Genomic DNA, 25,706 nt, shown 5'->3' with positions numbered 1-25,706 from the left:
TTCCTTCATAAAAAAATCAGGTGAGATTTGAAATTCATGTCAAAATAGTTCCATGTTTGTGAATTTAATCATCTGAATTCTAGAAAATAGGTATAAGAAAATAAACACTCTATCATAGTTTGTGTGACCTTGGCAATTAGCCTTTTTTTTTAAGTGTTATGTGAGATCATATGTAAATAGACTATAGAAAAACTACAAAATCAAAAAATTATTCAGAATCAGGTTCTGATGTATCAAATGGTGGTCTCTTTGCCACATTTCCCATATTAAAATTAAAAAACTCGCATTTGTATTTGGAAAGTGTTGTCTATTATAGTTTTATTATCCTGTATAATTATTGACAATACAGAATAAGGACTTAATATCTGTCAGTCATATATAAAATAGTGTGTGGGTAGATGGATCATGATGGGTTCCAAAAATCTCACTTAAATTTTTTTTGAAAATACCGTATATAGGAAAAAGTCTTTAAGAGTACACAGAGAGAAGCAATTTTTCAGTCCTTCAGTGAAAGCACCAGCACCACCTGTGACCACAGTTTTGATTAGTTTACCAAAATTGAATGAGTATCATTGAATTTTCAGTTTTCCTCATGGCTTTTAAAGTGATATATATGTCTTGTAAAAAAGTTCCTTGTACAGCAGTTCCTTTGAGAGGCCCCTGCTACTTTTGACTGTCAGTTTTGGGCAGTTTACCTTTTTTGTTTCAAGCGGTGAGTGATGTTAAGTCAAATTGTCAAGTATCATTTTTATTTTGTTCAACACCTCCATAAAAAGTGTATCTGAACTTCCAGAATTTGACACAGAATTTAATAATCCAGCATACACCTTTAAGAGTTATATATAAAAGAACGTTATTCCTTTCATTGGCTACTTAAGGGCATTAGTATCACTCTGAGAAGTGAAGTTTTAGATTACTGTTGCCCTTTCCACTGTCTACAAAAGGGGTACTAGAAAGGAATTTAAGAAAATTCTGATTCTCTTCTTTTTAACTTTTTTCCCCATCTCTGCTCTCTCAGTCTCTACATTTTTATCATTTTGTTTTTTCCCCTAAATCTTCTGTGTTCGGTGTTTTTTTTTTTAATTACTTTTTAAATACTGAGTTCCCATTGCATATTTGACTATTCCATCTACCTCATTTATCGACTCCATACAAAATAGTCAAGCTCAAGGTTTTTTAAAAGAATGCTTTTCAGAACTCACTTTTTTGTGGGGGATGGAGGAGACTGATTTAGACTTATATTACTTCTTCTGTGTTAGCGTTTCCTGACTCATCATAGAGTATGACATATGGTTATCTTTCTTATTATATTTCGATGGGAAAACCTGAAATAGTGTTTTGTTTGCAGGCCTTCCTAGGGAAAACAAAAGACTGATGAAGGAAAATATGTAGGAAAATTGTTTATTTTGTGATTTGTTAAATCATGTAGTTATCTTTTATAAAATCCTTTTGTATCCTAAAATGCCTGTGATATCTTAAAATTTCAGAGTTTTAAGGTAGAACAGAAATTTTTCAAAGCAGAATGTGAATCAATTTGTAAAAAAGATGAGTTGACAGTTTTAATTGTGAACTTTGTTTTTGAGCCTTTAAATGTTCCAATTTTAAAATTTGACAGATGTTCTACTATTTAATCAGATTTTTCTGTTCCAAAACATTCGAAGAGCAGGAGAGTTTCAGATGTTGAGGCAGAGAAGAATTGAAATTTGAAGAATACTAAATTTATAATTGTTTGCTTTCAGTCAGAAATTGGGTTTGGAAAAATGGAAACCTACATCAAATTGGAAAAGCTTGGAGAGGTAAGTTAATACTTATGTCGAAAATGTAAGATACATATTTTTCTTATTCATCACCTAAAAGACTGTATCTTGTCCTGTAAAGGCAATAGAATATTAGAAAGAAATACCCTTCAATTCTTGAAATTATTCCATCAGTGTGAGAAGAAATGAATTTTTTTAATAGCATTGTAACCTGTTGATGCACAAAATATTGTGCTTTTTTTTGGTAACAAAATAGGCATCTATCTTTTAGTTTGCTCCTTGGTAGTCTGTGACTGTGCTGTCATATGGGAAATTCCATGTGTTCAAACTTGTGAAAAATCAAAATACTATCTGTAAAGCTAAAGACACATCTTAAAGGTTAAGGAAATTCTTGGCTCATTTTTTTAAAATGAAATTCAAGGTTTTCCTGATCTTGCTACTGGTACTAGTTTTGAAATGGTCTGCTTCCCAGAGTGATAAAGTGCAAAGAAAATAATAGAATTAGTTAATAGGGAGGCCTTAAGGGAGTTTGAGAACTGTCTTGGCAACAATAGAAGATATCTGTAGAATACATTTGGTTTTTAAAGGAGAGCTCTAGCATTCAAAGATTCTGAAAATCGGTAAAATTTTAATAACATATTAGTTACAGTTTCAGTTTTCACTTAATGTGCTTAATTTCCTCAATCTTCACATACCATTGTAGTTGTAGTTAATACAATGCTTTTAAATTAAATATTCTCCTTATGTTTTTACTTTTGAAGTACTCTGAAGGGTTGTAAGAGTAGGGAAGCTGTGCGCAGGGAACTGAAAGTCCTCTTAGCTGTAGGAAAACCAAAACCAGTCATGGTGGAGTTTTCTCTGCAAGATGGAATTTAACACATGGTTAGAAATCAGAAATTTAGGTAGGGCTCTTTCTTGTATTGATGATATAGACAGACTCATGCTGCTTTCATGTATCTTTCAAAATATATTTTATAGGGTACCTATGCAACAGTTTATAAAGGAAGAAGTAAATTGACAGAGAATTTGGTGGCCTTGAAAGAGATCCGGTTGGAACATGAAGAAGGTGCACCCTGCACAGCAATAAGAGAAGGTATAGTTAGTACTTTTTGTGAGCAGAATGTTTTATCAAATTTATATAGAACATTTTAAAACCAAAGCTATGTAATAAGAGTTCATTTTTTGTAAGTACAAAGAGCTCAGATATAGAAATAATACATGACTGGAAAATAATATGCCATCGCAACTAATGGCATCTCATTGAGGAAAAAGAATACAATAAAATGAGGCCCTGGGGGTAGAAGCAATATCTAAAGCTAAAATATTTAACAAAAAGGAATTAGATACATTATCATACAGCTTATGAAGAAATAGTATGAAGTCATAAGATCATTGTCATAGACAAATACTTGGCATTGGGAAGTGTTACATATTGGTGCATGGGGGAAGAGCTGACCATAAATAGTGTATTCAGGATGTAAATATATTTTTATAATGGTACCATTTTTTTTAAAGGATTATCCAGAAAACGGTTTGAGGCGACTGATAAGCCAGTTTGGAGGAAGAAAACATATCTTGGGACAGTCTCAATAGGTTAACATTTGAGCGAAAAAAGGATGTTATGTAGAGTATTAATGTAGTATAGGGAAAAACTTAGAAGTATTAAAAATATCAAACCCAGTACCATAAAAGAAAAGGAAAAAAATTCTTTTAAAATTTCTACTACAAATCCCTTTGAATTGTTTTAAGAGACTCCTAAATTCAGGCCTTCATATGTTAAACTTAGGGTTTTTTAAAAGACTGCCTACCACAGACTAAATAATTGGCTTTCTTTTCTGTTTTGCAGTTTCACTATTAAAGGATCTAAAACATGCAAATATAGTAACATTACATGACATTGTTCATACAGATAAATCTTTGACTCTGGTCTTTGAGTATCTGGTAAGCATTTCATAAAACTTCAGTATTTAATTTTGCTATAATAAAACATCACAGATTGGATTTTTTAACAGCCCCAGGGACATTCTTATTATTAGCATTTAATTATGTGTGGTACATTCAGTATCTTTCTTCAAAAAACAACTAATTTTTTTTAAAAAAACAATATTTAATATCTATGTATAACTGAATCACTTTTCTGTATACCAGAAACTAACACAACATTGAAAAGCAACTATACTTCAATTTTAAAAAGCAAACTTATTTTTAAAAACTAAATAAGTAAATGTCATGCCTTCTCAAAACTATGTATCACATAGTGCTCTGTTTTTTCAGGATAAAGATCTAAAACAGTACATGGATGACTGTGGAAACATCATGAGTATGCACAACGTAAAGGTATGCTTACTGTGTGGTTTAAAATTTTGTTTAGAGACAAACACTTAAGCAGAGACAAACTGCATTACATAATGAAATACGCCAGTCTCATAACTATTCTGCTTCAGAATTTTTTGTTACGCATTTTAAATAGGCTGTTGTTGTCTGAACACATTTACTCAGAACTTCTGTTTGCTATACTGTAGTATTTCCTAGAATCAGACCTTTTTTGTAGAACTACTTCATTTTAAAAGTTTTAATAAGTACTTCGGAGGAATTTGAGGTTTTTGAGTAAGAGCCACCTGTTTTCCTTGCTTAGCCCTTCAATAAACTTTTAACCTTATTCTGCTTCAAAACAGAAAAGTCTTCTGACATTTCCTTTCACAGTATTATTGGTTCTCTTGGATATATATAGAACATTTACAGGTATATTCTGCTTAGAAAGAAAACAACAAACCTGTTTTATCAGAATCCAAATGTTTAAGGTAAATGAAAATGATACAGTATATTTTGCAAAGGGCCTCCTTTAAATGGCAAAGTCCTCATTTTAGAATGGTATTTAATTATGAAACAACTTTTGAAGGTACTAATTAGTGCGTAAGGTCAGGAAGCTATATAGGTATTATGAATACTAGGCTGGAAATACCATTCTGCACTATTAGGAGAGAAAGAAAGATAATTATGTTTTCTTACCTGAAAAATGGGTGAAGATGCAAGTAATAATAGAAAAATTTGACATAAACTTTGTGCCAGATAAAGCCCAAAAGTAAAAGTAAGATCAAGTAAAAACCCTTGATACAGTTGTGTTCTTACAGTAGGTTTCTTTGACTGGATTTACTCCAAATTTAGCAAAGATCTGTTTATCTGAACTCACTCAGTGGTTCATGAGACTGTTCTGGAAATAGGTTGTCCTAGCTGTGGTTTTGCAACAGTTCCAGTTCTATAGATACTAACTTTTAAACTTAAGATACTTATTTAAATAGTTAAGTTTGGTATAAAGGAGAGCCAGTTTCTTTTACTAAAAAATAGTTCAAAATATATGGATATAACACATTGGTAGGAATTTTAGAATAGGGCTTTAAGTTTTAAGTCTCTTTTCCATGTATTTTCTGTGAGAATTGTTTTCATCATATTTTATGTTTTATTTGGCAAAGTGTTGTGAATCTCATTTGTGTTTACTTCTGCTTATGGCTTTTATGTTGTTTTTATGTTTAAGGAAATAGAGTTGTCCTTAATTATCATAATTTGACAAAGATTTGAGAAGTTTATTTGTCTTAAGCCAGGTCTGCATGCCAGAATTAAGTTGAAAAGTATTTTATTCTCTGTTAAATATAAAAAGTAATGAGAATATTTGGAAGTAGTAATTTAAGAGTTTTCAAAACACAAATACGTAGAGTATAGAAGCTCTGCTAATTACAATTTCTTCCGGCCCACTGTTCACCCGCTGCGTTGGCTTATTCTCGAAGTTCTAATGCTATTTTTCACCTTCCAAGAAAACCAAGGGTACACTCCTGAATGCTGTGGACTTGAGGCTCTTTTTTGTTAACCACAAAGAATCAAATACCTTCTGCTTTTCATATTCCCTTTTCCACCAAAATCCACAACAAAAAAAGTTTACCATTAGCCTTATAGGAATTGCTTTTTTCCAAGAGTCATTCAGAGCTCCACAGTGCTTAATCCCTTTTCTGAATCATAGCAGGTTTTGAAGGCTGAGTGGGAGGTGCTGAAAGTAAAGTACCCAGGAGGTGGGTGATAGAAGCTGGGTTAGGTTATTTTAGGTTATTTTTATAGCACGTAATTTGCCAGAGCTGTGCAGCACCGATCTCTTTGACACTTCAAAATGTTCATAAAGCCACCAACTGTAGTGCCTTATATTAAAGGCTTTGTCCCACATCAGTTTTTTTTCAGGGGGAGGAAGGTTGGGTAATGGTAGAAGACTGATTGTTTTGTGAGAATTTCATAATTAAATTATAAACCTCATTAGTAGACCTGTAAGTTTTTGAGGTACATTTATTTAAAATCATTTTTAGTAACAAGTGAACTATTACTACTAAGATAAAGTTTCATTTGTTCACACTAAAAAAATAGATGCTTCAAATAGAATAATGAATTGTAAAATTTAGATAAGTATGTAAGGAAAAGGAGATGGTTCCTTTTTTTTCTTTGACTATTCTAGGCCAGTTGCTTTTCTGTTTATCATAACTTACACCAAAGTATGTCTATTATCTGTAAGACTAATTTCTGTTTTTTGTTTCCATAGCTGTTTTTATACCAAATTCTACGTGGTTTGGCATATTGCCACAGAAGAAAGGTGTTACACCGAGATTTAAAACCACAGAACCTCCTCATTAATGAAAAAGGAGAATTAAAGCTAGCAGATTTTGGTATGGAATGTATGAGATATTTATAGATAGTTCCAGGTGGTTAAGTTTAAAAGAAAAAACAAGTATTGACACTGTATGATTGCTTTTTTGTGAGTTTGGAAGTTTTTGGAAGATATTTGAAAATTTTGGTGGTCAGTTATGTTAGTGAATGCTAAACATCACAGGTTCTCAGAAGTGGTCCATAGTCCCCTAAGCGTGCTGAGACCCTTTCAGGGGATCTACAGAGGTATAAAGTTGTTGTTGATCTAGATGAAAATTCTACTTTTCCTGTGATCAGGCAAGTATTCATATAAATAGACATTTTCATTAATAATAGAAAATGGCTTATATAATAATACCATGTCACATTGAGTTAATTTGGTTTAGACAAAATTATTATGTATTGCATTTCATGCCAGTATTGCAAATCTAATTGTGAACTGAACCAGAAGCCTGTTTGAGCAAGTACCATAGTTTAGAATTCTCTCAGAGGGAGAAGAATAAGGTCCTGAGGAAACTACAGCTGCAGTTGCTTTGATGTGGTATGGATAGAAGAGCAAACGCGAAGCCTGTCCTTTTCCCCTCATAACCCAGTAGTATATCAGGGAGAGGAATCCGAAAGTTGCTCCCATTTGCTAATTATCAAAAAATTTTGAATTTATTTTACCAAGTTGGGATGGTAGAATAAAATCTGTAATTAAATAAAATAATGTCAACGTTATTTCAGTGACATCCTTTAGCCCTTAAACTAAATGAAAATACCATGAATACTGCCTGATTTAAAAAAAAAAAATTCTGGTTTCACTTGGATGACTATCTGGTTTAACAAAGTATTGAATTATCCTTCTATGACATTTTTCTTACTTAGTATTTTAATCAGATATAATAGTTACACACAGCAGAAATCACAGCCTATGGATGAATTAGTTCCTGTTTGAAATAAAGTATATGTTAAAATTTATATTTCTTCAGATATCTTTTAAAAAGTTACTTCTTTAGGTGATAAGAATTTGGAGGCATGGGGGTAATAAAAGCAACTCTTACACTAGTGGCTCGAGAGAGAAAGTTGCAAGCTCTTGCCTTTATACCTAGATAATCAGTGCATTTCATATTCAACAGGCAAAGGAATGGCACGTGTTAGCTACAGCAACTAATGATATCCAAAGACAGGTTCATTGTATTTTAATATTAACTATATAACGTAAAACTTAAGAAGTACAGAACGACAATGTAGTTTATTCAAAGAAGATTTTAAATAAAAACTTCTGCAGGGGAATTATTAATAAAACTTAACAGGATCGTGGACCAATAACTTCATGCTTTTTGGTAAGAATTGGTACAGCAAATGAAATTTGTAATCAGGTTAAAAGTCAATAAGCCTATAACTGAAAGAAATAAAATTGTTTATCTTAATATCATTGGCCTGTTTTGCATTAATTTAACTTGAAGTAGGAAGTAATTTTGGCATAATCATGGCTAGAAGGAAGATATCTTAAGTTTAGATTAGCCCAGATACTGAGACCAGGTGCATTCACTCATAAAAGTAAACATAGTCCCTGACTGTGGAATTATTATTTAGTTTAATTACATGAAGATTTGCTGACCCAAGATGATGCACACTCAAAAATTCATAAAACGAATTTTCTTAAGCTTCAAAAAGGTATAGAGTAGCCATCTCAGGCATCCTTGTGACTGCAATCGTTGTGGTCATATGAACTGGGAAATACATTCTAGCTGCTTCTTAATTGTTTTCTTTTCCCTGTGAAGGACTAGCCAGAGCCAAGTCAGTTCCCACAAAGACCTACTCAAATGAAGTTGTCACACTTTGGTACCGGCCGCCTGATGTGCTTCTGGGTTCCTCAGAGTACTCAACACAGATTGACATGTGGTAAATATATGCATATGTTATTGCCATTTATAATTTTGAAAGAATGTAGCCATTAACACAGGACATACTGATTGGTATTTGGCTTTAAGGAGATGTTATTTTAAAGAGAGACAATATAAACAATGATGAAGAGTTCTGGCAAGTAGGATCACCTAGGTTTAAAGACCAGTTTGAAATTACTGGCCTGTGCCTCAGTTTCCTCATTTAAGGAAATGAGAATCATAACAATAACTACTTTAAAAGCCTGTTCTGTGAATAATGTTAAGACCAAATGAGCTGATATATATAAAGCACTTTGAAGAGTGTCTGGTACAAAATTATTATTTTTATCATCATTTAATATTCACCAAAACCCACTTGCTTTAAGTTGATCTTGGAACAGTGAAATACAGTAGTAATCTTCCTCACCTGGCACTTTGATCATGACACTCCTTTATTCAAACACATTTGCTGCTTCCCCATTCACTACCTGTTATGGAATAAGGTATCATTCTTCAATCTGATATTTAATAATCTTCATGAAATGTCTCTTCCTTTTTCAGTTTACTTCAAACTATTCAGCGTAGATGTTTCCATTTAGCCAAATGGCTACTTAACTATATTTCATAAATAAACCTGGGCTTTCCCAGCTTTGCTCTTATATTCATACCAGTTCACCTGTCTTTAATGACTACTCTGTTTCTCTGACTAAGGCCTGTGCCTAGGGCCTTCAAAACATAGTTTTTCATAAATCCTCCCTGACTATAACCTAGCCTCCCATGGCTAATTTTTTCCCTTGAACTGTGGTTACACTTACTGCAAGTACTCTTTGTGTAGTGATAAATCATGTAGTTTGTTTTGTTGTTGTCTTGGGTTGAACATTTATATAATTTGTATTGTGAAACATTTTTTCTTTTTAAAGCTTCTTTAAATTTGGGAATATATATATAACCAGATTTACCATTAAGTACATTTACAGTGCTGTGCATCCATTATCATCAGTCTCCACAACTCTTTTCATTTTGCAGACTAAAACTTTGTACTTATTAAATAGTAACTCCCCATTTCCCTCTCCCTCCACCGTTTTTCTGGGTTTGTGAATTTGGCTTTTTAAGTACCTCATATAGGTAAAATCATATAGTATTTGTTTTGTTGTGACTGGTTTATTTTACTTAGCATAAATGTCATCAAGGTTTACCCCTGGCAAAGATAGATACTTGACTTTTTTATGTGTCAGAATTTCCTTCATTTTTAAGGCTGAATAATCATTATACATATATGTTATTTTGTTTATTGATTCATGCACTGATGGACAGTTGGGTTGTTACCACGTTTTGGCTGTTGTGCTGCTGTGGACATGAGTGTACAAATACCTCTTTGAGATACTGCTTTTCTTTTGGTTATATACTTAGAAGTGGAATTTCTAGATCATATGGCAATTCTATTTTACATTTTTTGATGAATTACCATACTGTTGGCCATAGTGGCTCCATTATTTAATCTTCTATATAATATTTTAATTTATATATATACACACATATATATATACGTAATTGCTAGGTTGTGAGTCTTTAAAGGAAGGACTCCTATCTTAAACTCATGTCTTCACACAGGTGAAGACAGTATCTATTTAGTGAGCCTCTATCCATTTCTCTTCCTTCTCTTAACACATTCTCTCTCTCTATGTCTTACTCACTCTCACTCACTTTACCCTACATCTATGAGCTCTGTCTCTGCTTCCTACATAAAAACATCTTGAATCATTTGTTTCTCCCTATCTCTGCTGACCACCACTGCCTAACACATAGTAAGCATTAAATCACTATTAGCTATGGTTAGTGGTATTCTTCAGGGATCATGCAGAAGAGGGCTGGACATTTTAAGTGGGGAAAATGGATATAGAAGTATGGAAGATGATAAGCTAAATGTTAACAAGTTAGTTTAGTTATATCTGAAAGAAATCTGCAGATTTTCTAGCAGGCTAGTACAAAATTCTCCAGAGAGGCAGCCTTAGGGAAAAGACTCTTGTGCTTAATAATATATAAACGGATTACTCATCTTTTTTTTTTTATGGTATATTTTATAGGGGTGTTGGTTGCATTTTCTTTGAAATGGCTTCTGGAAGACCTCTGTTTCCAGGATCAACTGTGGAAGATGAACTGCACTTAATTTTCCGACTGCTAGGTAACAAAAGAACTTTCTTCTCAGTGATTTGTTACCTGTAATTGAGTAGCTGGATACGACTACATCTTTCAAATGTATATTTATAAATTTGATACTGAGACTAACATAAATAGCTGTTATAAGAATTATAATTTTCATGTTAAGATAAAAATCCTTCTAGATAACTTCTGCTTTTTATTTACTGATTTCTACCTGTGCAATAATGATTCTATGAAAAAACAGAAGAGAAATATTATTGAAAATTGACTTTTAGCACATTATTAGGAAATATTTTAGCTTAGATGTCAATTAGGCATCATTTTTGTGGAATCTTTGCTTAGTCTGAAAAGTCTGTATGTTTACTATTTCTGTCATTCTAATTTTAGTTGAAACAGTCAAATTATCTACTAAATATAAATTGTTATTTAAGACACTTTTGTTCTGCCTATATATATTTGCCTGTATAAAAATTTCTATATAAGTATATATATTTTTAAATTCAGGAACTCCATCTCAGGAAAATTGGCCAGGTGTTTCTTCAAATGATGAGTTCAAGAACTACAACTTTCCAAAATATAAACCACAGCCTCTAATTAACCACGCACCCAGGTATTTTTTTTCTCTCTTTACGTGAAGGTGGGAACACACTATTTTTTTTTTTAATTCTTTTTAGTCTCTCTCTCTTTTTTTTCTTTTTAGTCTATCGAACCATTTGTCATGGTAAGGATTCAGGAAAAATACTTGATATACATACACAATTCTTAAATATTTTAGAATTTAATTTCTTCCTATGTCAAATTAATTTTATAATTCAGTGACCAAGAATCACTAAACTATGTAAGTCCAGAGAATTGAACTACAAATAAAATGAGCATAGAATATATATATAATTCTAGGGTTTATGTAGGATATTCCTTTTCCCAGAAGGAAAACATTGATATATGCCTTATTCAGAACTGTGAAGACCATGATGAAATTTATTTTTTCTATACCATTATTCTATATTTCGGGCTTCCCAGGTGGTGTAGTGGTAAAGAATCCACCTGCCATTGCAGGAGATGTAAGAGACACGGGTTTCAGTCTCGGGGTCAGAAAGATCCCCTGGAGGAGGAAGTGGCAACCCAGTCCAGTATTCTTACCTTGAAAATCCTATGGACAGAGGAGCCTGGCAGGCTACAAAGACCATGGGGTCACAAAGAGTTGGACACAACTGAGCACGCACATTCTATGTTTACTTAGGAATGTGTAATAGGCAAAATCTTGGCTCTTATACAGGATGACCCATCATAATTTTGGCCAGTGTTAATGATAATTTGTATTTGAAGAATATGAACTTTCTGACCCTTCATATCCTCTGTGTTGCCCATCCGATTACAGACCTACCTCAGATCCATCTAAGACTCCCATTAAAATTTGAGTGAGAATGTTTTTACTTACGGAATGTATTACATTTCTGTAAGTAACGTTAGAATCACTAACCCCCTTTGTATTTTTTCATCTTTCCTTAAGAAAAAATAGATGTGAAAAGGGCACCAAGATACCAAATAAGGCAAATATCTGTTTTAATCAAAAGCCATTCACATTGCTCACAACATAACATACTCACTCTAGTTCCATTTATTCTCAAGATAGGGACGATTAGTAAGATCATTCTGGTGCCAAAACTATTTTGAAAGTGTTTATGTGATTTGATAGCCTTGTCACTAAACTAACTGGTAACATTCTAAGTAGACTTCCTAAGAAGGAAGAATAATATAATGTGTTAGACTTTTAGCATAAAAGCATAAATCCTATTTTTGTCATATATATATTGCTTGCTGTTGTAATGTCCAGGGTAAAAAGTTGCAGCTCTTTAAAGCAGATTCTTTAAAGAATCCGCCTACAGTGCAGGTGACCCTGATTCAATTCCTGGGTGGGGAAGATCCCCTGGAGAAGGGAAAGGCTACCCACTCCAGTATTCTGGCCTGGAGAATTCCATGAACTGTATATAGTCCATGCGGTTGCAGAGTCGGACACAACTGAGCAACTTCCACTTTATTTGTAGCCACAGAGTTCCGAGTGTTTGTCAGAATGGCAGACTGCAAAGGATTAGGAGACTCTGGAGAATCTCTAGGCCACAGCATCCACAGTTCCTACTAAGAGCACTTAAGATGGAAGGGAGAGGAGGCAGTTTCCATAATTGTGCTTTTGCCAGTGAATATCAGTGCATGATAGAATTTGTGACTTGTGACTTCTGATCGGGAGGTTATCTCTTTAAGATAACCCCTAAATCCTCTACTCCTGTTTTATTAATTCCATCCTTACAATTTTTTGTCTTTATTGATTATGTCATTGGTTTTGTATCCCTTTTAAATAAAGTTTTATGAAATTATTGAGGCATATTTAAATTGAACTTTATAGCTTCTAGTACCCAATCTTCAGCATATTGTCCTGTAAAAATTTGTTGAGTGATTCATCTCTGTTTATCTTGAACCACAATGATAAATTTGGAGGTCTCTTACCGTTGTGTTTTCACCTGTATAATACGAAATGATGCCGTTGTACTCTTGCCTTCACTAGAACACTGTGAAAACAGATCTAGTTTACTCAAGTTTTTTTCAGTAATACAGGTTATTTTGTTTAGAGATAAAATAGTGATTTTTAAAAATTCTATCATTTTAGTAATCTAATTTCCTCTTGAATATTGAAATTTTGAGTTGATGCCCAGTTACTTGTGATTTCTTCTTAAACAAGTGGCACGATAAATCTTAAGGATAAAACAGATTTGAATCTGTTTGAAAAGCAGCAAAGTGTGCTATTTTAGGGCAGTTGAATTTAGCAGATGAAAACACTTGGAAAATAGTTTTATTTAGAAAGTTGCTATCAGCTAAGATTAATAAATAAATTTTTACTTGTCCTTCCTTGTTTTTAGGTTAGACTCTGAAGGAATTGAGTTGATAACAAAATTTCTTCAGGTAAGTTACATCTTTTTTATAGTCATTAAGTGGTATGTTAACTTCTCTGAGCCTTAGTTTTTTCATCTATAGAATGGGATCAGTATATCTAGCATACTTAAGACACGTGCTTAGGTGAAAAAATATGGTTTCTCCTAGTGTGTATGGGTCTCTCCTTGTAACCCAGAACAGTCTGAGGTGAAGGGAATATTTTTTTTTTTGAAGCTTATTTTTGGTGATTATTGGCGACCATAGAAGCCAAAGAGATAGTTGCTAATTGCTGCTGTTGTCCGTCGACTTTCTTGGTGATTCTCCAACAGACTATGTAGAAACAGAAAAAAAGACATATAAAAATGTGCATAGCATATTCCCTTCACTGAGATAGTTAGCTGCTGGCACTGATCAACTGTGTCAAGGCCATGTTCTCTGCAGTTCATGTTTTCTTATGTTCGCTTTCTTTTTTCCTTATCCCTATGCTCTATAGGCTGTTGTACCTCCAAATCCATCCATATCTGCATTCAGAGCAGAAACGACAGAGAGGATAAGAGTGTGTCAGTCACATTAGTCCTCATGTATCTGCAAAGCAAAGGCTTTTCCAAAACCCCTCTAAGGACTTCTTCCTATGTCTCCGAAATCTTCATATAGCTAGAATGTTGATTGTAAGAGAGGCTGAGAATTGAGGCGCTGGATTGCCGTAATTAGCCTAAACTTAGAATAGTCATGATTCTTATGTCAGAGTTGGAAGCATGGATGCCGTAAATCTACATTATCTCATGAAGGAAGAAGGGGAAATGGGTATTGAATAGGTAATTTAATAATATCTTTCTTAAAGGTATTAGTTACATTCTAATAATCCTTTGTTGTTCATGAAGAAAAGTAACACCATAGGTCAGATATTTTGCTTTTTTCCCCATCACTTCAGAAAATATAAGGAATCTTAATCTTTAGTTAAGATCCAGGTTTGTTTTGGAAATTTGTAACTGGGATCATTGCTACACAAACTCAGTAGTAACTCAATTTAGAGCATAGTAAATTGGTTCTTAAAAATAAGTAATTTTTATTAAGTATTAAGTAGTCAAGCTAACGGTAGCTCTAAACATTTACATGCTAATTTGTGTGTGTGTCCCCTACCCCTCACACATGCTTTTTCCATTATTTAGAGAAAAAAATTAATGAAGCTGCTTTTTTGGTTTTTCACAGTATGAATCTAAGAAAAGGGTTTCAGCAGAAGAGGCCATGAAACATGTGTACTTTCGAAGTCTGGGACCGAGAATACATGCTTTACCTGAAAGTAAGAGAAATTCTAGAGTGTGTCCTTCCATCCCCTTTATTTTTATCCAGGTTTGGAAACTGGGGTGAATTAGGAGTTGAGGAAGGGACTATTGCTTTTTAAGCCTAAAATTCTGGTCTTATTGTAATTAGATCAGAAATCCTTGAAGGGAGGCGTATGTCTTATTTACCTGTTTTAATTTATTTCTTTTAACACTGAGCATGTTGCTATGACTCTTAAGAAATCAGTAGCACTTCTATGTGGGTCATTAGTCTTATTGGACTTAAGCTGGAAAATGCCATCCAATGATGGCATTGGGCCAATTGTCATTAGGCCCAATCTGAATTACTTTGATTCAGAGTTGTTAAAAATGGATTACAAGCAAGTCGTAATGAAACACAGCCAAAACATTAGTTTTCTCATGAAAGTAAATTTCCTTTTTAAGACATGAAGATGGTTTTCCTTAACTGTGTTCACTCAGACTTAACTAGCCCCATGACAGAGTTGAGCATATTGTCATTAAAATAGCTGATTTCTCATGCCTGAGGTAACTGCTTGATTTTACTCAGAACATTCTTAAAAATTACCCCAATATATTACTTTAAAACTGAGCAAGGTGAATGGGGAATTAAGAGAATATTTCGGAAATGAGCTACCAAAAGCTTTCATTAATTTCCCATTCTCATTTACTAGACAATGGTTTTCTAATTGGAATCAAGACTCCTCATGACTTTTCACTTAGAACCTAAAGGATATTTTGTAATGAAAGACTACCTCTGTGGCAGAGATGGAAATGAGAAAGATGAATTACAAGTATTTTTTAAGATGCTATTTACATTTCATTATTACTAATAATATCAAGTTTTAAAGTTTGAGTTGCAGGAAAGGTGTATAAACCTATTTCTTGTTTTTCTCTAAAATTCTCAAGATAGTTTGAGGATTGGACCTTCACTGCAATCATAAGACAAATGGATAAAGGATAGAATAAAACTGAGTAATACATTTTGATGAGGTCTCCCAACCTCAGTAAGCCCTAGAAATAAACAGTGTACATTCTCCTCAGAGAAACACACACTCACAGCCTAATTTAAAGCCAGATTGGAGGAGAAAGGTTCTGAGGGGAGATTATTTGGCTTGGTTTTCTTCTCAAAACCTTGGAACAAAAGAGAAAATACTTCAGTGGGGCTGTAACCTTGTAAATGTAGTATAAATGTTTCACATTCACTCAGTATATAATTTAGATGTTTTGTGTCTAGTTGGATTATATTTGCTTTAATGATAGGCTTTCATCTGCTGTTTTTTGTCTATGCATTTTAGGTGTATCAATATTCAGTTTGAAAGAGATTCAGTTGCAAAAGGACCCCGGTTTTCGAAATTCTTCTTATCCAGAGACAGGTGTGTTTGTCATAAACCATTTCACATGTCGTTCATGAAATATTGCGTGGAACCAAGTTTTTGGCTTATAAATTGATCAGTAAAATTATGTAAAAACCAATGTACAGTGCATTCCACAACGGTGTATGTTTAGCATTGCACATACTCACTTTTCTGTATGATGTGGGCAGCTCAGTAATTCTTCAGAGAGAATCTGACTGAGTCCAATCAGGGATCCTGAAAGCTGCAGATGGCACAGAGACCTCTTACAAGTGACCTGGCTTGATCACTGACCGCCACCCCTGGCACCTGAGGCAGAAGACACATCTGTGCTCCCCTAGTCATCAGGTTCATCACTTCGAAGCATAGAAGCTGTAGACTGACCCCATCAACAAGAGGGTCCTTTAAGACAGAGCTGATCACTCTTACCATGGAATTAGCTTTTGCTGGTGGGAACATTAGCTTCATAGAGTCACCAAATACTGTTTGTGGGATAAAACTGAACCTTGAACTGCCTCATAAAATGACTTTATATTTTAGGACATGCGAAGAACAGAAGACAGAGCATGCTCTTTTAAGTCTGATAACATGGTTTCAAGCCCAGCCCCCAGCCTTTCTTATCAATCAAGGACTCATATCTGAAGGCAATTATTTCTTTTGGTGGACTTGGAATCTTCGTTTGTCTACACTGTCCTCTTCACAGTGGAGTCTTTTTATTTCAGACCTACAAATTGTTTTTATATTTGTTGTCACAGTGTGACAATTTTTTTGTACAGTTGGTTTTAAGGTCTTCTCTGCCATTAGAGCCAGTAGGTTACAGCTGTTGATGGTAACTATAGCTGCAATTTTTGTGCAGGACTGAGAAACACAGTGCATTATTTATTGCGGAATCATTGCTGCTAAATAACTACTGTCTGTTTATTTAACACAACAGTTGATGCCTGAAGAAGTTGCAGTGGCTTTATTATATGTGAATGCATCTGTTTCTCCTCATAAATTGTTTTACTGCTGCATTTTTTGTTTTTAAAATTAAACTGCATTGTTTCCTGGAATGTAAATTTAGCTTTGCTTAACAGTAAAATAAGTGAGCCAACTTGAACACTCTTACGTTCATGCTATATAATTTTTTATTGAACATTGGCAAATAGAGTAGCTAAGAAATCAATAAGCACATTATGTTTAGGAAAGCATGTGATGCAGAAGTTGATTCGAGCAAGTGAATACCTGACACTTTGGGGATCTTGAATTACATACCAGTAAATTAAAGTACCACAATTATTTATTTTTACCTTTCCTCATTTTAGAAATATTTACTGCATATTATTGGATATTTGTATACTAATACACTTAACCTGTTTTACATTGTGCTTTAATTTAGTTAAACCATACAAGTCCAGTCAAACATGAGAGATCTTGTTTTGTTTATTTGTCTTAAATACAATTCTTTTAAAAATTAGAATGGATGATTCTTCATTGGGGAACAATTTATTTCATTTGAGAGATGTGTATATGTGTGTGTTTTAATAGCATTCACTTGGAATCAGCTGAAAGACGTAATATGTGTTTGAAATGAGCCATGATAAATAACAAACGAGAGAAATGAGAACTTGGAAGATTGTTTTAAAGCATTCTAGGTATTATCTGTTTACCAGAGATAGTAAATATTACAGTTTTAATTATGCATCTTTTTGAATATCATAAATACACCTTGATGTTGGTAACAGTGTTTTAAGCATTTGTGTTCACTTTTAAGGACTATTTGTTTAGTGCATCTTACCAACTGCAAATCTTAATTGCTATATTTTGAAATGGTCATGTAAATTTGGGGCTTATATATCATGAAAAGAGTCATAACTTAATTCATTTTCCTGACATTCACTGTAAAACATTCAGGGTCCTACCATTTCTGTTCAGGAAATCTTGTAGTTTATTGTTATTTAACAGTATTAAGTGAATTTTTGTATGTTTCATTTTAACTTTATTTGTGAATAGTGATTGTGGCATGTTTGGGGTATTATTTTAATATTTCATGATACTGAAGTTTTAATTTTTAAAAAAATTTCTGGAAGAAACAGATTCATGTGTAATGGTGAATATTGGACCACTACTGCTTTTCACATTTGTAAATTGGTTTTATGTTAAACTCTGTAGCCTAACAAACTGCTGTTATTTCTAACTGACAGACATGTATTAATATTGTACTTTGAAGGTTATAAATATTATGTGAAAATTCCTCCATTTTGTTTCAAAATTTATAATAACAAAATCTTCATGTTGTTAAAATGTGGTTTTTTTGAGTCACGGTTCTTTCTTGGGGAAGAAGGCTGTGCAGAATGGGACCATTTTCTTTTATGTGTCTCAAGATAAAAAAGTGTCTCCGTGCCAGTAGCAATTAATTTATAATTGTGCTGGCCATTCATTTACTAATCTTTACTGTAGTTTTATAGGATAGCACTTTTAATTGTCAGATTTTTCATTTCATAGGTTATCTATTTGATTTGTTGAAAATTTGACAGTTATCCTTATGTTTCATTCTTGCATATAAAAGGTGAAGAATCTCACCGCGTGTGAGATCTTTCAGTTGCAGCATACAGGATCCAGTTTCCTGACCAAGGATGGAACCCAGGCCCCCTGCATTGGGAGCATGGAGTCTTAGCCACTAGACCACCAGGAAGTCTCACCCATTTGTTTAATTTAATATCTGTTTAGTAAAAAAAAAAAAAAAAAAGGTGAAGAATTGTATCCAAGTTATATAAAATTGCTCTTCCTAGGAAAAACTATGGATGTTCCTTCATTTTATTAAGGAATTTGATTTTCTTTTTTTGATACTTGAGCATCATTCAGATTCTGAAAACTTTGCAGTGAAGAGAATTGAAGCTCAAATTGTGAACCTTGAACAGATGATTCGTCTTAAACTGACAAGGTTCTTAAAGGTAAGAGGGGATGCCATTTTTGTTTTCCTTCCAAGTGATGTTAACATGTTATAATCTTTTTGACCCAAGACAGTTCCTGTGGTTTGTGTGTGTGTGTTTTTACTGTTTTCTAAAATTGTGGTAAAATACATGTAACATAAAATTTACCATTTTAACCCTTTGTAAGCATACAATTTAGTGGCATTAAGTATTATGTTCACAGTGTTGTAAAGCAGTTACCTATTTCCAGGATTTTTCATCACTCCAACAACAGAAACTTTGTAGCCATTATAATCTCCACCCCGCACCTCCCCCCCCCCACCACCACCACCATGTTTTCTCCTTCCCTCATCCTTTGGGTAATCTCTTACCTGCTGCTGCTGCTAAGTCGCTTCAGTTGTGTCCGACTCGGTGCGACCCCTAGATGGCAGCCCACCAGGTTCCTCTGTCCATGGGATTTTCCAGGCAAGAGTACTGGAGTGGGTTGCCATTTCCTCCTCCAATGCATGCAAGTGAAAAGTCAAAGTGAAGTCGCTCAGTCGTGTCCGACTCTTAGCGACCCCATGGACTGGGATTTTCCAGGCAAGAGTACTGGAGTGGGGTGCCATTGCCTTCTCCGTCTCTTACCTAGAATAAGCAAATTCATAGAGACAAAAACTACATATTTAATCGTATCACACTTTTTTTTTTGTCTCTGGCTTATTTCACTTAACATAATGTTTTCAAGGTTCATCCATATTGTAGCATGTGTCAGAACTTCATTTGTTTTCATGGCTGAGTAACATTGTTGTGTGACTATACAACATTTGCTTATCCATTTATCTGTATATCCAGGCAAAATATGGATAATTTGCTTATCCATTCATCTGTTGATAGACATGTTTTTTTTTTTTTCCATTTTTGGCTGTTGTGAATAATGTTGCTATGAACATTGGTATACAAGCATCTGTTTGAGCCTTTTCAAATTCTTTGGGTTCATATACCAGGAGTGGAATTGTTGGGTCAGTTGGTAATTTAATCCTTAACTTTTTCAGAAACCACCAAACTGTTTTCTACAGTACCCACACCGTATTACATTTTTCAGTAGTAATGCATGAGGTCCAATTTCTCCTCATCCTTGCTTCTTTTTTCCCATTATATACATTCTAATAACTTTGAAGTGGTGTCTCATTGTGGTTTTGATTTCCCTAAGGACTTGAGGGAGTTAAGCACCTTTTCATGTGTTACCGACCATTATCTGCTTTAGAGAAACGTATATTCAAGTCCTTTGTCTTTTAAAAAGTTTGGTTGTATGTCTTTTTGTTGTTGAGTTATAGGAGTTCTTTATATCGTCTAGAACATTATGACATACATAATTTGTAATTATTTTTTTTCTGTGGGTTGTGCTCACTTTATGGTGTCCTGTTGATAAACAAGTTTTTTATTTTCATGAAGTCCCGTTTAGTTCTTCTTTGCATATATAAGTTGCTTTAGCTAAATCCACGGAGAAGGCAATGGCACCCTACTCCAGTACTCTTGCCGGGAAAATCCCATGGACAGAGGAGCCTGGTGGGCTGCAGTCCATGGGGTCACTAAGAGTAGGACACTGAGCGACTTCACTTTCACTTTTCACTTTCATCCATTGGAGAAGGTAGTGGCAACCCACTCCAGTGTTCTTGCCTGGAGAATCCCAGGGACGGGGGAGCCTGGTGGGCTGTCGTCTATGGGGTCGCACAGAGTCGGACACGACTGAAGCGACTTAGCAGCTAAATGCAAGGTTTTTAATATTTTCCCATTTTAAGAGTTTTATAGTTTAGTGCTTACATTTAGGACCTTGATCTGTTTTGAATTAATGTGTGGTGTAAAGTGAGGGGCAAACCTCATTCCTTTGCATGTGAGTATCTAGTTTTCCTAGACCTGTTTGTTGAAAGACCTGACCTTTTCCCCCTTGGCACCTTGTTGAAAATCAATTGATCATAGAAATGAGGGTTTGTTTGGGGGTTCTTAATTCTGCTCTTGGTTTACATATCCATCCTTCTACCAGTTCCACAGTGTTTTAATTAATTGTAGCTTTATAAGTTTTGCACTCAAGAAGTGTGAGTCCGCCACTTCTGTTTTTCTTTTTCAGGATAGTTTTGTATATTCTAGGTTCCTTGAAATTCCATATAAATTTTAGGATGAGATTTTTGGGACTGTGATGAATTTATTGAATCCATAGATCACTTTGGGTAGTACTATGATCTTAACAATATTAAGTGTTCTAATCCATGACCATGGGATGGCTTTAATTTCTTGATATTAATCGCAGCTAAAAGAGTAAATGGTTATGTAGTTTCTCCCTCCTCATTACCTCCCTACCTCAATGCAGAATGACAGAACTTCAGATTTAAGTGATCAGAGGACCAGTTTTTAAATCTATTCCCTTCTACCCAACTCAGTGTCAAGAAGTATATTTGTTTCCTTAAATACCTGTTTAAATGTATATATACGTAGTATTTCAATGTGCAATATTTAAGCTAAATAACAATTCTTTTTCCAACTTATACCCATAGAATAGCGACATTTGAATCATCCCAAGTAAATGGAAGTAATACAACCCACTTGCCTCTTCACACCTTTTATCACAAAGTATTTATTGAACAAAAATAATATAACAGTAAAAATGATACATATATGAAAATTGAGTGAAGATTTGCAGTCATAGAAAAGATGTGTACAAAAGAGACCAACAGTTAGGTTATAGTTCTATAAACTTTACCATAGCATTTTAACACTGATCAAGCAAACATAAAAAGAGAAAACAAAGTTATTATGTTCTTTGAAACCTATTTTTTGACTAAAATATTTGTTTAAAAAAGACAAACCCAACACACACACACACACACACACACACACACACAGAATGAGGCAGAGCAATAAGGCTTATATACTTCAACACCTCCAGTTATCTATTTGTGTCATGTGAGTTTTTTTGGTGCATCAAAAATTACTGTATTCTTTCCATTTCTAGTAAATGGAGCTAGAGTGTATGTTAATCATAGTATTTGGAGGAAGGGAATACTAGGTTGAGGTTTTTGCACATTGACTTTAGTTTCTCTAAGAATCCTGCATTTGAGGTATGCTCTTAACTGACTTGTTTTTTGTTTGTTTTTAATGCTCTTTTGTTTTTTTCTACCTACCATGCAGTTTTGGACCAGTAGGTACCTATAGCTAGGCGTGGGGAGGTAGAACTGGACTGAGCACCAGTCATTGTTCTACCTTCGGTGAGCATGTAGCTCTAGGCATTCCCACTTTGTGCAGTTGTCCTTACCTGGAAATGGTGGTTGGATGTCTCTCAAAGGCCTCTTCTAACATTTTCTGTTTGGTAAACACCAGTCCCCTGGACTAACTCTTTTATTTTAGTATAGAATTATCCTTTGTGGGTAGTGACAGCAGTGTCTCCTTGCAGATTGTGGAACCAGGCCCATTACTTTATATTCAAAGATGCATATTAGAGTTTGGATTTTTTCCCCCAGATAGGGCTTACATCACCAAATAAAATTCCAATTGAAAATCTCAAGCTCAATTCCAGTTGAACATCTCAAGCATTAAAAGTGTCGCAACAAAATTTTAGATTTCTTGAAAACTCAAATGTTTGTTTTTACAACCTTTGTTTTTTACCCTTTCTCATAATCCCTGCCATTTAACGCCTCATTTGGATCAGTGAATTATTTAGCCACATTTCAAATTGGTTTCTGTTATAGTTAAGGATGGTAATTTTCTTGAGTTGAACGCACTGGGCATCTTCCAGTTCTTGAATCTTACATTAGAACTTCACTACTTCATATACAGATAGGCACCGTAAACTGGTGCCTGCTGATTTTTCTGAAGGAACAGAAAATGTTTCTCTTATCACTGCTCTAAACTACACTACACAAAAGGACTCACTGCTTAGTACTGCAGGTTGTTACATAAGTTCAGTTCGACAATAAGGTTCCTGAAGAATTTTATATTTTTTTAATCAATATTCCTTCATTCTCACCATAAACAGTAATACATAAAGCAGTGTATCCTACACACCTCAATTTCCACAACCAAGGCTTTACCCATATACATGAAGATACCTGGTATTACAAAATGTTTTCTTTGTTACATGTATTCATCACCAGTCTGTGAACCTTTTCCAAAGCATAGGATTTTTAAATGTTAGTTTCTGGGGTTCAGAGAAACCCTAACTTAGATACAGTAAATGCATCAGAGAGGTATGATTCTCAATGGAAAATGGGAAGAACCAGGTTAATTTTTTAAAATAAGAATGTGCTAACCTAGGAAATATTCCAGGGGCATAGATTGAGTGTACTTGATATAGTTTTTCCATCTCAGGCTTTTGTGTGGAAGGAGTCTCAAAGATTGTAAACAGGAGGCTAGCCTTTCAAGGTTCATTTTTCAAAAAATGCACTTTAGAACATTTTCATGAAATTTTATTGTCTAAATATGGCTTGTTTTTTATAAAAACATTACTTGGATATTATATTCACTGAATTTCAGTTCAAAAGAGGTTCTAAGGCAATTCTCATACAGTTGAAAGCCAAAAAGAAAAGTAATGAATGCTTTCATATTGCCTACTTGTGAAAAATAATGAAATTCTACTAGAGTTGTTTGATACTAATTTTTGTCTTTCATTTTCTCAATACTAAAAATATATATAGATAATTTACAATAAACTAAATGCAAAGGAAGGCACAGCTGGTTATAGTGTATATAAGCACAGTTCAGCATTTGCAGAATTAAAGAGGAAGAAAGCTTCACATCCTTATTTCATTGAAAACCATTTAGAAAAGTTCTTCACTGTCAACAGTGTTCAACACTTAAGAGCTAAGAAGATATAAAAACAAAAACATTAAAATTCACTTAATGCAAAACAGATTTTCATATATACTTGAATATAAAAAAGGTTTTAAAATGCTAACATAAATCTAGACCATCCATGTTATGAAAAGTGCAAACCAAATTAACAGACGGGTTTCACAACATCCTTCTCACGACACAGGTAAACTAGCCCATGGGGACAAATTGTTTCATCAGTTAATGAGTCTTTAAATTGTGGCCAGATGTCATCAGGATTTCTGAGAGTTCGAAGAAAGCAGTACTGGAGAAGCAGCTCTGTCCAGACTGGGGATTGGCACTGGCATGTGGCCATTGAGCAGTGTTGGGAACTGTAGGGGCAAAAGATGTTTACAATAATTATTGCAAATCCATTGGGAAGACCAGAGTTTTTAACATTCCTAGACAGACCACAGTGGACCGGTTCTCTCATCACCTCTGTGATTGATAGAGGTCAGTTGCCAGTTTTTTGAAATAATTTTATTTATTTATTTTTGGCTGCTCTGGCTCTTAGTTGTAGTGTGTGGGCTTCTCATTGCAGTGGCTTCTCTTGGTGCGGAGCTCAGGCTTTAAGCCTCAGTGTAGGTCTCAGCAGTTCTGGCGCACGAGCTTATTTGCCCTAAGGCATGTGGAATCTTCCCGGACCAGGAATTGAACCCATGTTCCCCACATTGGCAGGCGTTTTCTTAATGCCTGGACCACTATGAAAGTCCATGTTGCCAATTATTTTACAGAATGAGTAACTGGAAGATGACAATGAAGTCAAGATTACGTACAGCAGAGGCTAAGGCTTAGAAAATATTCCAAATTATTTTATGTGCAGAGGCTACTCGAAAAAAATACATACTTTATATGTTGCTAAAGCATGTTCTAATAGTGTTTCTAGAAGATTCCAGTAGAATGATTATTTGCTTTACATATTAAGAAAAATCAATTTTGGAAACTAGGAAACTCTTTGTATATGAATCAGTAATTTCTCATATTGTATTTTGAAACTATCGGTTTTCCAGAGTACTACTGATGTTTCTCAGACACTGTTAAAAATGAGGTATGTTTTTATCTTAAGAGATTTAGAAAACAATATCTTTAAAAATATTCTAGTTAAAATGATAATACCAAACCAAATAGATAACCCGTAAGTGCCAAAATGTATAGTTAATGTGTCTTGTTGGTAGCTACGATGGGACAAACGTGTATGGTTTGATGTCTTTCATGTCTAAAGTATAGCAGCTATACTCCCAACTGAACACAACATACTTAAAGACCTCCTTCTAAAACATGATTGTTGAAAACTAAGTTTTCCTTGTTGAGGACAAGATGAGTCACAGTGATCTCTTGGGCTGTCTTCTAGTTTAATTCTTACTTAGTCTATATACTGTGCTTTCTGTACCCAACTGCCCAACTTATTTTAATGTCAGTGGTAAGGGGGTGGTGCTATTAATTACTGTTTCTGTAATGGTTATAATCAAGATTTTCTTTCCTGACACTTTGAATTTTAACATTATACAGAATTTTATCCATTTCATCTGGGGTTATCAAATCTATTTACATTTAGCTTATACTTTACTTTTTATTTAAGGTGTGCTCCTAACCACTATTCCCATTGATTAAGAGTAGACACTGGAAGAAGAGCAGACTTTGAAGTCTCATACATCTTCTCTCATTTCAGTAGTAGTTTATCTTACTGGTGTTCTCAAAAGTTTTGGTTTTGTTATTGACTTCTGTCCTCTTTATTTCTATCAAGTGTCACAGTTTCTCTTGGTTAGTCTGACCTTTCTGACATGTTTCATGCTCCTCTTTATTGCCCCCCTCCCCTCCCCTCATCCACTCGCAGTCCCTTTTCTTAAACAGCATTCCCCAGCTTCTGTCCTCAGCCTTCCTTTCTCCTGTACTGTACTCAACAAACATC

At 34.3% G+C, this 25,706-nt stretch overlaps 2 protein-coding genes across 12 annotated transcripts in view; one reads left to right on the top strand and one right to left on the bottom strand.

Annotated features, from left to right (window-relative positions):
• The window catches only part of CDK17 (cyclin dependent kinase 17), a 138,177-nt gene that overhangs the window by 92,565 nt on the left and 19,906 nt on the right, over nucleotides 1-25,706 (top strand). For 5 of the 9 annotated variants that reach the window (XR_009736486.1, XR_009736484.1, XR_009736485.1 and 2 more), the window contains exons 6-17: nucleotides 1,740-1,796; nucleotides 2,736-2,850; nucleotides 3,604-3,698; nucleotides 4,032-4,094; nucleotides 6,334-6,457; nucleotides 8,204-8,324; nucleotides 10,390-10,487; nucleotides 10,970-11,075; nucleotides 13,378-13,420; nucleotides 14,600-14,690; nucleotides 15,987-16,064; nucleotides 18,888-18,976. Coding sequence is in view for 6 of the 9 variants with exons in the window: in XM_061416980.1 (XP_061272964.1) it covers nucleotides 1,740-1,796; nucleotides 2,736-2,850; nucleotides 3,604-3,698; nucleotides 4,032-4,094; nucleotides 6,334-6,457; nucleotides 8,204-8,324; nucleotides 10,390-10,487; nucleotides 10,970-11,075; nucleotides 13,378-13,420; nucleotides 14,600-14,690; nucleotides 15,987-16,064; nucleotides 18,888-18,976 (1,080 nt within the window). In the remaining 3 variants the exon portion in view is untranslated. Of the gene's footprint in view, nucleotides 1-1,739; nucleotides 1,797-2,735; nucleotides 2,851-3,603; nucleotides 3,699-4,031; nucleotides 4,095-6,333; nucleotides 6,458-8,203; nucleotides 8,325-10,389; nucleotides 10,488-10,969; nucleotides 11,076-13,377; nucleotides 13,421-14,599; nucleotides 14,691-15,986; nucleotides 16,065-16,234; nucleotides 18,327-18,887; nucleotides 21,531-25,706 lie in introns of those variants that run through there. The other 4 variants (XM_061416985.1, XM_061416982.1, XM_061416979.1 and 1 more) reach the window with 3 other exon arrangements.
• Nucleotides 21,547-25,706, bottom strand: part of ELK3 (ETS transcription factor ELK3) — a 69,960-nt gene continuing 65,800 nt past the window's right edge. For 2 of the 3 annotated variants that reach the window (XM_061416988.1, XM_061416986.1), the window contains one exon: nucleotides 21,547-24,129. In XM_061416988.1, coding sequence (XP_061272972.1) covers nucleotides 24,031-24,129 — 99 coding nt within the window. In that variant the 3' untranslated portion in view covers nucleotides 21,547-24,030. The remainder of the gene's footprint in view (nucleotides 24,130-25,706) is intronic. The other variant, XM_061416987.1, reaches the window with a different exon arrangement.

Source organism: Bos javanicus, chromosome 5 (assembly GCF_032452875.1).
Source record: "Bos javanicus breed banteng chromosome 5, ARS-OSU_banteng_1.0, whole genome shotgun sequence".
Lineage (NCBI taxonomy): Eukaryota > Metazoa > Chordata > Mammalia > Artiodactyla > Bovidae > Bos > Bos javanicus.
Note: the sequence above shows the minus strand (reverse complement) of the source record. Positions and strands in the feature narration are given on the sequence as shown.